This window comes from Dermacentor andersoni, chromosome 2 (genome assembly GCF_023375885.2).
Source record: "Dermacentor andersoni chromosome 2, qqDerAnde1_hic_scaffold, whole genome shotgun sequence".
NCBI classification, from domain to species: Eukaryota; Metazoa; Arthropoda; class Arachnida; order Ixodida; family Ixodidae; genus Dermacentor; species Dermacentor andersoni.
The window spans coordinates 158,716,777-158,732,677 of record NC_092815.1 but is presented as its reverse complement, the minus strand read 5'-3'; the positions used below and the strand labels follow the sequence as shown (position 1 = coordinate 158,732,677).

At 41.9% G+C, this 15,901-nt stretch overlaps 1 protein-coding gene and 1 long non-coding RNA gene across 3 annotated transcripts in view; one reads left to right on the top strand and one right to left on the bottom strand.

Moving 5' to 3' along the window:
* Positions 1-3,928: 3,928 nt before the first annotated feature.
* LOC129387276 (uncharacterized) overlaps positions 3,929-15,901 on the bottom strand; it is a 50,603-nt gene continuing 38,630 nt past the window's right edge. For both annotated transcript variants that reach the window (XM_055076103.2, XM_055076104.2), the window contains one exon: positions 3,929-4,959. In XM_055076103.2, coding sequence (XP_054932078.1) covers positions 4,495-4,959 — 465 coding nt within the window. In that variant the 3' untranslated portion in view covers positions 3,929-4,494. The remainder of the gene's footprint in view (positions 4,960-15,901) is intronic.
* On the top strand, positions 5,934-8,941 carry LOC140216170 (uncharacterized). Its single transcript, XR_011892858.1, has 2 exons — positions 5,934-7,139; positions 8,775-8,941. It is a non-coding gene; the product is annotated as an uncharacterized lncRNA (long non-coding RNA).

Below are 15,901 nucleotides of genomic sequence, written 5' to 3'. Positions count from 1 at the left end.
CGTCCATCGATAATAAATTTTGCTGCCTATAAAACGAAGGAAGAAATATTATCGAACCGTCCCATGCTAAAAGAAATGAGTATCTCTGTTAGTGAAGATTTCAGTCCCGCTACGCGTCATGCCGGAAAAACTCTTATCGAATACGGAAAAAGTCAGAATGTACCATTTAAATTAAGATATAACAAGCTACTAATTGGTAGAAAATGCTATGTATACGACGCCACTGAGCAAAAGGTCTGTGAATTGAATCCGTTAAGTAGTACCTCAGATGATGCCACGGCGTCTGTTCTGTCCTTAAGATCAGGCCGCAATGTTCTAACAGCGCGCCCATAGGATAACGCGAGGAGTAGGGACCTCGATCCTATAATATCAAGACTACCGGTTCTTTTTACTAATATTCGTAGCTTCTTACCTAAAAAAGATGATCTCTGTAGCCTAATAAATGATTGTGATGCAGACATAATTGCATTAACCGAAACGTGGTTGACGAGTAAAGTAACAAACTCTGAGTTATTCTACCGTAATAAAAAGTATAATATTTACCGTACTGATCGCGCTAACACACTAGGCGGTGGTGTTTTAACTACTGTAAATGAATACTTTGACTGTTTCCCTGTAGCCATATCATGTAACATTGAATGTGTATGGTGCTGCATTTCTGTAAACTTCAAAAAGGTTTTGATCGGTGTTTGTTACCGACCACCACCATCAGCCCCGACTTTTTGCGATAGCATGTACGATTGCTTGTGCCAGATAAGTGTTCGCTTCCCCGGAGCACCAATATTACTTATGGGCAATTTTAACTTCCCGAACATTTCCTGGTCAGGCATGTGTCCTTTATTAAATACAACTTCCGCAGAATCGAAGCATTTTGTAGAGATATGTGCTGATTTCAACTTGGTTCAGGTAGTTACTTCCCCTACACGTGTAACGAACACCACATAATCTCTTTTAGATCTTGTTATAACATCAACAGATATCATATCTAAGGTTACACACTCACCCAGCTTGAGCGATCACGACGTCTTGCATTTTTTAATTAACCTGGCAATTCTACCGTCCCAAACAGTATGAAAACCATTCGTGATTATAAAAACGGCAACTTCACCGCTATCAACAACGAACTTGCTCTTTTCCTTGATAATTACCTGCCTAAAGTTGCTGAGCGCTCACTGGATACTAACTGGAATATATTCAAAGAAAAATTTCACGATCTTGTTAACAAGTTCATTCCGACGAGGCGCGTTTTTTCCAATAACAATGCTTCAGGGTATATTAAATCTTTGAAACGCCTATTAACAGAACAAAACGTCTTTTTCGCACAGCTAAGAGGATGGAAAGCCAGGCTAAATGGTCTGCTTACAAAGAAGCTGCCTCGGCCTACTCATCTGCGATAAAGAATACAAAATTTTCTTTTTTCAATAATACCCTTCCGAACATGCTCATAAATAATCCAAGAAGCTTCTGGAATGTAGTAAGGCCTAGTGCATCGAATATCATATCACTTAGTACGTCTTCCGGTGAGCCTATACCTCGGCAGCACTGCGCTACGATGTTAAATAATGTATTTATAGAAGCTTTCACTCCTTCAGCTCATGATAACGACCTTCCGAGGCTACCATGCTGCAATTTTTTTCCTATGGATCCCGTAATTTTTAACTCTACTGGCATAAAAAAAATAATAGGCACTCTCAAACTTGCGTCTTGTGCAATAGACGAAATCACGACGGATTTTCTAAAAAGATACTAGTGAGTATTCCTCTATCATCTTAGAGAGCATTTTTTCACAATCGTACCTGTCTTCATCCTTGCCTCATGACTGGAAAACAGCAAAGATTATTCCTATCCACAAATCTGGCGAAACTCAAGATCCTTTTAACTACAGGCCCATATCGATTACTTCAGTACCATGCAAAATTATGGAGCACATCATATTTTCTAACCTTCTCAACTTTCTTGAAAATAATTTTTACTCTAACAGTCCACATGGCTTTCGCAAATTTTTTTCTTGTGAGACTCAGCTGGTAATTTTCACTAATGACTCACGTGTATATCTTGATAGCGGTTTTCTGACTGATTGCATATTTTTGGATTTTTCTAAAGCTTTTGACAACGTGAAACATGTACTGCTACTACACAAACTTAGCGTACTCAGCATTTACCCGGGAATACTCAGCTGGATCCAATCGTTCCTTTCGTCTCGTTCCCAATTTGTTGTAACTAATGACTCCTCATCCCACGCCGCTCCAGTTGAATCCGGTGTTCCACAAGGGTCTGTTCATGGTCTTTTTATTTTCAATATATATTAACGATTTACCTGATAACATTTCCTCACAAATTTGTTTATTCGCTGACGACTGTGTTATATATCGAAAAGTAACTAATGCGTCTGATATAGCTACCCTTCAATCCGATTTAAATAACATATCTAACTGGTGCCTCACTTGGTGCATGGAACTCAACATTAATAAATGCAAATCTATGCGAATTTCTCGTTCTAACACAATCTGCCCTACCTACGCCCTTAATGACTGCCCCCTCGAATCCGTTACATGCTACCGTTATCTTGGCATTCATATAACTAGCGATCTTTCTTGGAAGCAGCATGTACAGTACGTAATATCTAAAGCTAACCGATCCTTAGAATATTTGAAGAGAAATTTTTCGCTTGCGCCAGTTTTATTAAAACGGCTGTTGTACACGACATACGTCCACCCCCAATTAGAATATGCCTCATCCGTTTGGGATCCTCATCAGAACACAATAATTAACGAAATTGAATCAGTGCAAAATCGCTCTGTTCGTTTCATCTTAGCTAACTACCATCGCACTGCTAGCGTTACATTAATGAAGAGTACCCTTCAAATTCCATTATCTCTTCGCAGAAAAGAATCACGCATTTCCCTTTTTCATAAAATCTACTACCACAACGCATCTCTTCGCCCTCTTTGGATCCAACCTGCGCCTTACTATTCGGCTCGTCGTGACCACTTACGTAAAGTTAACGGACCCCGTCATAACACCGTCGCGTGCTCACAATCATTCCTTCCTACCACTTCAGCCGACTGGAATGATCTACCTACATCAATAGTAAGCATCAGTGACCCCACTCGTTTTAAGAATGCACTAATCAACATAAAATAATCTATGGTGGCAAATGGCATAATTATGTACTTATTCGTGAACATTGTCTGCTTGCTAAAGTGTATTCTTTCTGTATTTTTCATGTTATGTAAGTTATTTGTTATTTGTTATGAATGCATTACTACTTTTTTCATATTGCTTTTGTTCCTTGGAAATTCCTTGAACTAATCCAGTATTTTATTTTAACTCTTGGAATGTATTCTCGCCCCTCCCCTCTGCAATGTACAAATTGTACCTTGGTATCACAAATAAATAAATAAATAAGTGAATAAATAAATAGTAAGCAACAGGCATTTGGTCGCGTCGTCTTAGAATGCATCGGCATATCACTCACCAAGATTTAAAAGTACGCAAATGACACGAAGCTGGACAGAACCGAGGTAATGTTTGCCGTCGCTTGGAGATACCGACATTATATATCGCATTTCGCCTAATTACATAATTAGTCTTAATAAGCTTCCCAAATAATATATTATCAATCTTCTCAAATATTCTAATTAGATGAACATTGTCAATAAGAAAGTTTCAGAGCAACATAAAAAATAAACACTCCGCGATACAGCTTCCAGTTTCTCAATACGTGCTACATACAAGTGTTTTTCCGAGTGTAAAAGAGGCCCGCGAATACGAGCAACGTGCCTGGAGCAGCAAGCCACTGCCGCCAATAGGTGGAGGTATAATATGGACACAAGGTGTACATAGTGCAGCCAAGCACAAATCGTGAGTACAGCACACCCTTAGCCAAATCTTGTGCACTCACGCGCAAGAACACTGCATCGACGCACACGCATGGGAACACATATATGCACACAAGCACACGCACGAATGCGTACGCACTGAAACACATACACAAACGTGATCGTTGCCCACGGCTAATGTCCTTCGGGGTAATGTCATTGTCGCTACGATATTATTTTATGCACGAGTCGCGAAAATAAGTACTTGTATGAGTCCACTCAACACTTCTGAGACCTTTTCTTTGCACAATAGACATATTTACGCCAGCTAAGAACCTTGTTACTTTCTCTCATGCGACTTCCATGTTCCCCCATCGCGCACTGTATGGTCTTGATATGTGTACTCACTCATCCGATAGATTATTATAAGTAGTAAAAGTATTAAAATTACCGTTCTTTCTTAGTAGCAATATACGGAAAGACTTTACCAATTTGGTCATACGCAGGCTAGCTGGAAATTTATGAAAGTGCTGTATCGACAAGTAAAATTGTGGAATAAACAAATAAATACCTCAGGAAGACTAAAACCAACTAAATAGAGAGGTGGATTGAACAACAAAACGTATAAATAAAAGGATCAACTCCTGTTCCATGTGGCCTTCGGATAGGGGTATTAAACCGTTACATATTCAGTAGTGCCGCGTGCAACGTCCTCGTCCTTCGGCGCTGCTTCAGGAATGTCACCCAAGGAGTACGCGGAGCCCGACGTAACGTTGCAACCGAACGCCCGCGCAAACCCGGGAAGGTGCGGCACAACCACGTTGCAGGCGGCGAAGCTTCTCAATTTCGGTGTCATTTGGCAGTATCTGAAGCAGGTGGCCATGTACAAGAGCCGTTCTGCGGGCAGCGCTGAGAAGTACGCGGTGGGCTTCGGCGACGACACTGTGGCAAGAGCTCTGCTCACCAGGTGTCCGGCGATGACTTGCTTTATCAGCTCCTCGATGTCCCTCCTCGACGTTGTCCCATTTTTTAAGCTCTTCAGGCTGTATTTAAGACTTCGCCTAAGGCGTTCGATAAAGTCCAGCAGCGCAGGTGGAAACTTCACCTGGGCCCGAGGCAGGGGCTGGAAGTCCTTATCCTGCAAAGCAGCAACCAATTTGTTACGGTATTCTTAAACATTGTAGCAAATTATCGTGGCACAGAGCAGCACAAAAGACGGCGAAGTGCCGCCGAGAGAAGCTAAATGTTCTTCTGTGGTCCACCGTGAATTCATTCCCACCGCGAGTGAACGGCTCCAATTCTACTTTTAAACTGACGCTAAAAATAAATCTTAAGGCAGTCGCTTCACAAAGTATGCATCTTCAATACAAGAAATACATGTTTGCCCTGACGGGGGCCTAGTATATTTAACCGCTTATCGGTAAAACATGACTACGTGATATTCCAGAAGAGCTAAACAATCAGCAGGTTTCTAAAGCGTTTCCCACTCAAGAAAACGTTAATATGAGACAATTTCTTGAAATCCGTGACGTCTGACTGAGCAGACGTCTGACGTCTGCCGCAAAATTCTATATAGGAAAGTTCCCTCTTCGCGTTCTAAACCACTTATTATCCTTATCCACTTATTACATATGTACTGTGGCGAGGAAAGCATATGTCGCCTTGAAGAAAAGCCCACTTGCAGAAACATTGGCTACAGCTTTCACCTCGTTCTGGTTTTGCTCATTATTATGGCCGTGTCTGCTGTGCCCGGGGCACAGCAGACGAAAGGTGCCCGAAATGTCTACGTTCACCCATGACGTCACGTCCGCTATAACCCATGATGTCACATCCAATTATTTCCATGGCGGCCGTCTTGCGGAGCCGGCTGCGCTGCGAAACGGTCCGTATTCCGTGCCCACTTAGAGCGTGAGTAATTCATCTTTCCACGCTATATGCGTGTAATAAAGGATAGGGGCTGTGAGCAGTTTGATGCGTTACCATTAGGTACCTTGTGCGCATATTTTGCCTCCTGGCCGCGTCAAATTGCAGCCGGCATGTGGAATGGGCCGTGGCATCTTATATGGAGCTGCTCATGTGAGTGGTATTGCCTCCGTCAGGATCGTCAGTGCGTGCACAGAACAATTCAGTAGTCTGGTCCAGGGGAGGATGCGCGAAAGAACGAGGACGTAAGAAAACACTGGCATGACGAGCTGTTCCGTCAGATCGCGTTACATCGCGCTTTCTTTTAAGACCATCTCGCTCGAGCGAGAGGATCTTAGAACAGCATTACTACTGCTTTTTTACAGCTTTGCTGCGGCTCATTTAATCATCACCTGCATTCTTTTAATAATACAAATGACATCGCTGCGCGGAAGAGCGTCTCTTGAAGTTTCCAAACAAGAGCCAATGCTGCCGTGCCTGCTGCATACACGCTTACCTTTCCTAACGCAGTTAAGACGCGGCACTAGCTCTGCTACTGCGTGATACAGGGTCACTGTGATAAGAAAATTAAAAAGAACAAACGAAATTAAGGCAGAAAATGTCAAACGTTGCTAAGCGTGATAAACGGACCTGCCTCGCTAGATGAGTTGAAGAAATCGGCGTCCTGAAGTCAGCTTCGCCGCAGTATACTAGTGTTACGCGCTGAAGCATGTCAGAACTGAAGAGTGACCGCTTTCACCGACATAAATAATATGTGTTCCTTAATGATGTACGCGTGCACCTGCCGTCTCCTGTTACATTACGCGCGCCGAGGCGCCTAAGTGTACTGGCCGGCCTTCAGCGCTATTTCGGACGTGGTTGTGATGCTTTGAACCGTTGGTTTGTCGACCTCGTAAGCCAGTTAATGTTTACACGGCCATTTTTTTCTGAGCTGTTGATTTCTTCCATAATAGCCACGTAATTTCGTAGTTTCCTGTTCAACTGCTTTGGTCATATGCGAGTCAAGGTTGTTCTCTTTAGCCGAGCGCAGTTTTCGAAAGCGAAACGACGCTTTTGCATCAGCATATAGTGCCGTCGCCCATTTACAACACAGTCAATCAATGTAATTTTGTATGTCACTGGGAAACCGCCGAACGCAGGGAACTCACTCGCATGCGGGGAACTGCATAACTAGCCACGGGATTACCGTGCCTCTTGGGAAGTTGCTTTGCATCAAAGGCCGGGTACCCTTGCTATGATTCACCGCAACATATTTTGTATGTCTACCCGCTTAACATATTTGTATTGCGGTGAAGCAAACCTTACGGAACCGAATTTCGCAACGCTTTTTAGACTCCTGCATCTCTACCAGCCACTACCAAACGCTTGTCGGTACGTCTCTTGGCAAAGGTCCAGGTAAATCTCCCCTGTTGGCAGTTGGGGGGACTCACGTATATGAAAACTGCCAAGGAAAGCAGTTGCCCTGATGAAGGCACGCTCCCCTGTCGAAACATTTGCACCAGCCTGTTCGACCACCGTTATCACCGCAACATAATTGTGTGTTGCGGTGAAGCATGCCGATATTGGGAAAGATTTAAGTGAATCTGGAATGTATGGTTTCTGTCAGCGACTAACCTAATGTTCTACTCTCATCAAAGCAGATTTTCGTGGCAGGATGCATGATGTCTTGAGAACTTTTGTTGGCTAAAGCCTTACGTGCCAGGTTAGCTCTTGTCACAATAACACGCTTTACCGCAATACACAAGAGGCCCCGCTGCAGGACACGCCCCCCGTAGTTAGCCAAAACCTTATGTGATGGTTCACTGCAAAACGCCTCCTGTATTGCGGTGAATCGTAATAAAGCACATTTGTCAGTTTAGAATGTAAAGACCCTTGCCCTTCGCTTTTGTAATAATATGACTCAGTTTAATGAGAACATGTATTCACTGCTAAAAACATCCACATTGAAATGGAGATATGAACACTGATGGCAGCCTGTGTGATGTTTTATCCCTTTACTTTTTTATGTACCTGTCACGCTGCCATTATTAAATTTTCCTGTACTTCGTTAGGTGCTGACGTACATAACATTACATCACAAAGAGCCACTGTGTAATTAGTGTTTAAGGACCAGTGTGATGGCTTTACTCAAGAAAGGTTTGGGTTATGTTGTTGTGAAGGTTTTTTTTTAGAGGTAGCTTTCTGAGAAGAAATCAGATGTCAGGAAATAGATCTCAATGGCACAGTAATCTTGGCTGCCTTTTGCTCAAACGTGCCCTAGACATAATTGAGTGATTTGCACTTGCAACTGGACAGCAGCCGTAGCTTGGGAGACCAGTGATATGGCATATTTTATCAAACTAGGGGACACATAGCATTACCAGTCCGAATAGAGACCTGTTTAAATGTTTGTCACCTTTAACACCTAGATTTTCGACCATGAATTCAGAAAAATCTGTAGCACATTTAGAACCTAGATTTTAAATGCTGTATAAATTGGCTTCTTGTTCACTGCAGCTGTGCTCGGCTTCTGTCCAAACGGGAGAGCACTTCTGCACAGCTTATTAGGGAATATTCTTATTTACATACCTTCTTTTTATTTATCTCGCCTACAGTCACAATCAAATGTTTATGTCACATGAATGTGCTGTGCATGAATCTAACTTACAATGCCATGTTCAACAGCACAGTGCATGTAGCTTGTGTTGGTTCATTCAAGCTAAGCATTGCTACAGCCTTTAACTGTAGGTATCATGGTATGAGAGCAGAGAAATGGATATGCAAAGACAGTTGGGCACATTGAGACAACATCTTTGTTGTGTGTGAAAAGGTGACAGATACACAATATGGGGAGAACGCATGCACTTTCATATTTTCTCGCGCACAAAAAAAGCCGGAGGAATAAGGTTTCTTCACTGTGCCATAGAAACTATATGTTTGCTCTCAAAGGTAATTCTGATTCAATGGATATGTTCTTGTGCTGTGTTTATTTTCTTGAGTGTGCTTTAGTTTTTGCACGTTAATGTTTCAAACTCGTTTTTATTTTCACAGACTGAACATCCCACGTCTTGGTTTGACTTACTGGTACAGGATACTTGCACTTAGCATGGAGTGATGAAGCAGAGCAGTGTACTTTTATTAAATGTGCAGATTTTAGCAGTATGACAGCAGTTCATTAAAGAAACATGTGTGCTGAAAATAAAGTGTTCTTACCCACATTCCTCGTCTATTTATTTATTTATTAATACTGTCAACTCTCATAGAGGGTCATAACAGAGAGGACAATACAATTACATAAATCAAATATGGACAATGTCAATGTACGTAAAGTTGCTTAACACTTGTCAATTCACAGTTAATAAGATGTTCACTTGAATGCTGTTCAGCACACTTCTGACATTTATCAAAATATGTACAATGAATATCAAGTCGCACATATCACTTGGCACTTCAAAACTAAATCGAAAACTCCCATAAATATGCCTCAGCAGCATTTTCAAAGTCGGTGACATCTTTTAGGCTAACAATAGCGTTTGGCAATTGGTTCCACATTTCTATCGCATCCAGGAAAAATGAGTATCGATATGTATCATTGTTGGTATGGTCCGGCTTTATGACGTAGTCGTGGTTAGTTCGCGGGTATCTTTTGCCTGGAGCATGTAGATATTTGAGCTTATCAATCTTAAGTTGATCCTGCATTATTTGATAAAGCACCTTCAGCCTATATTTTTTCCTACGTACCTCAAGAAGATCGAAGCAGCAACGCTGTAACATAAGCGTGACCGATTCCTTCCTTCGGTATGTCGAACAAATAAAACGCGCCGCCAGACTCTTTCCAACTTCCTCTTAAGCGTCACTTGATGGGGACTCCAAACAACGCTGAATATTCTAGTATCATCCTAATGAAGGCAGTGTATGCAATAAGTTTTACATTACGCGATGCACGTTCCAGTTTTTTTTTCTAAGAAAATATAACTTCTGATAGGCAGTTATGCAGACGTTATCTATATGTTGGTTCCATGTCAATTTTGCTCATATTCCTGTATTCTCTTCAGCAAAACCACTTACATGGGGAACTGATCATGATAAGTGCTCATGAGCATTTTAAAGAACAGCCTTGAACCCTGCTCATGCACTGGTAAAATGTATAGATGCAGTGAAATTGAAACAGAAGGCAAAATAGCAAACATGATGCAGTATTTGTCAGACAAATATGTCAGCAATTTTTGCATAAAACGATTTACTTAGAGCATACTAGCACTACAAAGCACCCATCTTTCTTGTTAGGCATACATTACTACAAGGTCTTTAAAGGTGGCCACAAGAGAGATGCTGGCTTTAATGAGGAACTATAGAGGTTAAAGGCAGCCATGGAAATGTATTATGAAATTATGCAATGCATAGTATTTACTCAGTTCAGAGAGCTTCCAAAGTTGCCATAAGGCCTTGATAGCTGTGGATGAGGGAACAGTTGTAGCCCTATTTGGAGCATGAGAAATGAACATTAAGATCGAAACATAAGTAACAACTCGTAATGCAATTAAAAAAATCTTGCTATACTTTTAAAAAGACAGTGAAATGAAATTAGTGACACAATTTTCTTGTCTTTTTACTTCATTTAGGTTCAATATACTTATTTTAGTAACACAAAAAAGCAGAGTGGTGAAGCACATAAAAGAAATGCTAGTGTGTTTTTATATTCTGTTTTCTCTAAATTCAAAGTTCAGTAAAGTTAACTTAGAAAGCTACGGTGAAGCCATTGCTTCAGCCTGTATGGTGCATAACAGCAGCAATCGCCAGCCTAACTGCTTGGGTTTACAGTGCCTTATTTGTATTGTATACCTCTTAAGTGCTGAGCTACTGGAAGATTGATTAAGGTGACCAACATGCTGAACCAGTAGTTTACTGAGTAAAATACATGGAGAAGGGTGGAAAGATAAGACAGAGAACAGGGGATGTATTCTGTGTCCACCTAGTGGAAATGTCCATTTCATCCGCTCCTGAGGTTCTGATTGGCTGGGCTGGCGTATGCATGAGAAGGAGACATGCTCCCCCAGCTACTTTGCACTTCAGCAGAAGAGGATATGGACATGTCCACTAGATGAATACTTACAAAGCTATTTAATAAAGTACTTCTGTAACCAACATGCCTGCTATGCCATCCTTGCTTTCAATGTCTGTCTTAGTAAAAGTGTGAAAGAACCAGGTTTGTGCATGAAAAGTTTTCATGAGGGTGTGTGCCTTGAAGCTCGTAGTGGTAATCACAGGAAACGGGAGTGGATCCAGAGTAGCACCAAAGGGCAAGCCTTCATCGAAACAAATATGGAGGGAAGTGACTGCATGCTCAAACTTGTCAGCTCACAAGTTTGCCAAGACCAAGTGATATCAGAAGTTGATGAAGCCTACATGGTTAATGTATAACCACTTAGGCCAAAATTATTTAGATACTTTTTATGAGGACTACATATTTACTGGAAATCTCAAAATAATTATGTTAGTGCAGAATACCTTCCACTAGTTGTGACGTCCTTGAAAGAATGAAAATGTTTGAGTTGTACTTGTGTGGTGCATGAAGTTACTTTAAAAAACAACAACTCAGCAATGGAAACAAAATGCAAAGAGTAGTATTCGAAATAAATTGCCACCTCTTTAGGGCTAGATGAATTCAAATAATAATAATAAGCAAATGAAGATTTGGCATACAAGATAGATGTTTCGGCTCCCACTTGAAAGCCTTGTTCACAAAGATTGTGAACAAAGCTCCAGTTGAACCAGTTCTTATTTTTCATTTTTATGGTTGGCATCTAATTTTAAACTACTTACCGTGCCTCTTTTGACCAAACTAGACAGGCTGCCATCAAACTCTTCACTACTTCAATGCAAATAATTGGAGGTTGGCAAATACATTTTTCTAATAGGAATAGTAGGTAACGAATAGTCAAACACTGATGCATACAGTTACAGCAGGCATATTTATCTTGGAATTAAGCACCATGCTTATATTGTCTAGTAAAAAAAGGACAGCTATCAAGGAAGATTAGGATTATTTTTAAGCAAAAGTAATTATACCTCATATACTTGAAGCAGATGTAGTGCTTCTGAAGAATCACGTCCAAACTGCACACACTAAAACATTAAGCTGGGATATTCAAAAAGACAAGTACATGTTTTGCTCGCCAAGTGACTTTTAGTGTGCTCAATTATGTAAAGTGTGCTATTATATGATTAATGTAATTTGCTAATGTAAAGAAAGAACAAGCCAGGATCTCTTGCTTCATATATATGCGCTGAATCAAGAAGGTAATTAAGGAAGAACAACACCAGAAATAAACACGAATATTTGTGTGCTTTCTGGCATAAGATAATTATCATGTAAGCCACATAACATGCTTTCCAAAGCATCCCCTACCTTAACTTACAGCTGCATCACGTGAAGGCGCTTTCTAAGAACACACATGCTTCATGATCATTCACTGTGTTAGTGACTCCCACTGAAGTAGACTGAGAACATATCTGGGCATTGCATTCAATAGCTGATGTAAAGTGAAAAGACTGCTGCTTGTAGGTATGAATGAACCAAGTGAATAAGAAATATAGGCTCTCAAACTTCTAGTAGTAAGTGTGGCAGCGCTTAAGAAAAACATATTGCAACTAAAAATTGCAACACATGATGAAATAACTGAAATAGCTAGGGAGAGTTTAATAGACCAATAAACAGGAAACTGCAAATTCCCAACATTTCTGAATACTTTTCTTCACATGTACTCACCTCATAAGTATGACTTCCCTTAATGCTCGAACCTCTGCCTTAATTTCATAATTCCCCATTCTCACTGCTTCGCTCATGCTGATTGACATCTAGCACAAAGGTTGGCGAAAGTAGCTGAGCATGTGCATGTGTTGTGAGGCAAGCTGCCCACATCTGGTAGCCGCATGCCAATTTCTCAGAGTAGATGAAAGGGAAGCCTTGAGGGTAAACCATAGAGAAGACGGATACCTTGGTTCAATGATAACTGAAAACACCAACATGGAAAATTTGGACAGCCCACAGAATCAGCAGAATTGGCATAGTTACTGAAAAGATGCATTATGATATTTATGTTACACAGGTTCCAGTCAAGTTGAAGATTTTCACTGTCTAATAAACTTATAAGACAATACATGACCAGCAATACTGCATGGAACCTAAACAAGTTTAATAAAGTCACCTAGAAGTCAGGATGGAGAAGTGACTGAATTGAGGATGCTAAAATGGATGAGGTGGAGGCAGATTGTGAAGACAGGTCTTAAAAAATTAACATTCAACACACACTTAAGTTGGCAAAGATTGGACTCAATGTTCAAGAAGAAATTGACTAAGATAATTCATTGGTATACGTACATGAGAGAGCAGCAACAATACAGCAGAGATAACTGTCATGCAAGAGGAAAGGACGTCAGTCTAAAAATTAACATTTGATCAGAAGAATGGTTATGCATGGGCTCAGGCTCATGTACAATTCTGTATGGTACGCATGATGTCAGAGCTGCATAGCATAAGGAACTGTGGCCTTAGATGCCTCGAATATGAAATGATGTGGGCCAAGAGTGGAACAAGGATAGCATCAAAAGGGGGCCTCCTCCAAAAGGAGAACCATAGGGAAACGGGGTGAGAGAGGTTTCGTACGCAACAGATACAGAGTCATATGAGTCATAGTCATCGAAACCATGACCCAAGGAGCTGCACAACAAGGTATATAAATTCAAATCTCTATACAGTTAAACCTCAGTATAACGAAATTCTCGATATAACGAAGAATTTAACTTTCCATAACCTCTTCTCCATAGAACACCATGCATTTAGAGCCTCAATATAAAGAAGTGTGTTTGTGTGCAATTTCAATATAACGAAATTTCGCTTCTGCCGCAGAGGAGTGCCAATTGAGACAATCAATGGTAACTTCCGCAGACGCAGATAGTCAAATGACTGAATTACAAGCGGCTCCTTGCAAACGCACCTCTCAAACTGCGCGCAGCGCGACAAGGACAACAGCTTGGAGCCGCATCATGTTCCGTATAAATTAAGTCCAAGTGCGATCAGATCCTATCGCGCCCCGCGCACTACTGCTTTAGGTGCGAGTGAAAGTGTGCGAGGGTGAGACAAGAAAGATGGTGGCTTCATACGTGCGGCCTTCCCACGCGAGCAATGGCAAAGTGGCGAAGGAAAGCGAGCTCGCGGTAACGCGATCAAGCGCGCGCGAGGGGGCGGAGTGGGGGGGGGGGGGGGGTAAGTTGGCGCGCGTCTCGGCCATGACTGGCCGAGACGCGGCTGAGTGCATACGCAGCCGCGCACCCTGCTCCAGAGGTAATCTGCTGCGTGTGGAAAGAGCGGGCATGTCAAGACAGCGTGGCACCATGTAAGCTGTTTTCCCGCACGTTTAGTATTGAAGGTTGCGCAATCTCGAGTTTTGATGACCCGTTGGAACGAGAAGCAGACAAAGCATTCGCTCCCAGCTGCCGGCGCTTTGCATGATAGCGTCGTCGCAGTGCGACCGGGCGACGCTTTGGGGGCGGAGTGCACGCGAAAGCATGACGTCACTCAATTCGTACCGCTGATGTAAAGATATCAACGTGGCATGAAACCGTATCATTCGTCGCTGACTCCTATATTCGTCAAAATAAAATGTTTTCTTATTCAAACTTGCTTTTTTTATTGCCCAATAATTCGGAAAATTGGATGGCCCCTTTCTGTGCAACAAAAACGATCGGCGACTGTACTGACATTTGCATAACAGATCGAATTTCAATACAAGGAAATTTCTATATAACGAAGCGAATTGCCGATTTTACCTACTTTTTTATGAAGGTTTAAGTGTATAAAGAAATTTCCTGTTCTCTACACGGGGGTGGCAATGAGGGCTTGTTCGTTGATCATCATGGAACGGCATGTAGTGTAGCGCAACAAAAACAAGAACACAATAAGAAATGAAACACAGACACAAGCGCCTAATTATGTCTGTGTTTTCCTTTTTCTTGTGTCCTTGTTTTCGTTGCATTACACTACATGACATTCAATACTTTCACTGTCACATTCATGAGCACTGAAAACCTAGAATCAACTAATATCTTGCCTGATTTGTCATAATTAAAAAGAAAAATGTGGGTATAGTAGGTCTAATTGAGTTCTGGGGATTTTAGTATCACTGACATATAGCTTTTAAGAATGTTTAATCGTTTCTTCCGTTAAGGCAGAGTACATGCTCAACTGCTACAATAAGTGTGAACGTAGGCAAAAACGACATTTTTGGCCCTTGCATCAATTTTATGGCATGTTGCGTGATCTAATCAAGTGGTTTCAATTTGACGAAGTTCTCGATTTAACATAATAAAACCTCACATCCCAATAACATTTATTAACTAGACTTACTGTACTTTATAACCAAAGTACTGTATAACTATAAGCAGCTACAACCGCCATGAGTGGCGAGCAGAATTGAAATGAAATTGCTTTAGTCGAAACACGCCGAGCGCTGCTGCTAAAGTATGCGCCACATGCATTGGGCAACTGTGGGAACCGCGGCACCACACGCAGTTATTCAAAGCAGCACATAAAAGTGCCGTGGACTAAAATTGGTTAGTAAATGCATTCGGAACCAGACTTTCGATTACTCAATTAATATATCAGCCACACACTCGCATAGCACGGCCACGTGGCAAACGCGGCCATGCGGACGCTTCACTATGCGCGGATCGGCTGGTTGCAATATTGGGGCACTCTATGTGTGCATGTTTAAAGCACAGCGTTTTTTGCCTATCGCATCATCGTTGCGGGTGCTCCATGGCTGAGTGTATTGCATGGTACCGAATTGGCCCCAGTACCAAAAGTACACAGGTAGGGCGGTCCGTGCAAATGAAGCGTGAACGCGAGCTCAACATAACCACGTCGTCATTATTCTGTAGCGATTATTTATGCGAAAGCGTCAAATGGCCCATTGAGCAAAAAAGCCGGCGTCTGTCGTCTCAGCGAAACAGCGCCTCAAATCCCATTGGCTGCTACCACGTCACGAGTGCGCCTCGACGAAACGAGCGGGTGAAAGGGTACACCTGCTGTCGCTATAGTGCACCAGGTGTTGCGTGAGGGGAGAGGGCATCGCCGCGATGCCACGTCATCCTTGCTCTCGCAAGCCACCGCCCGGTCC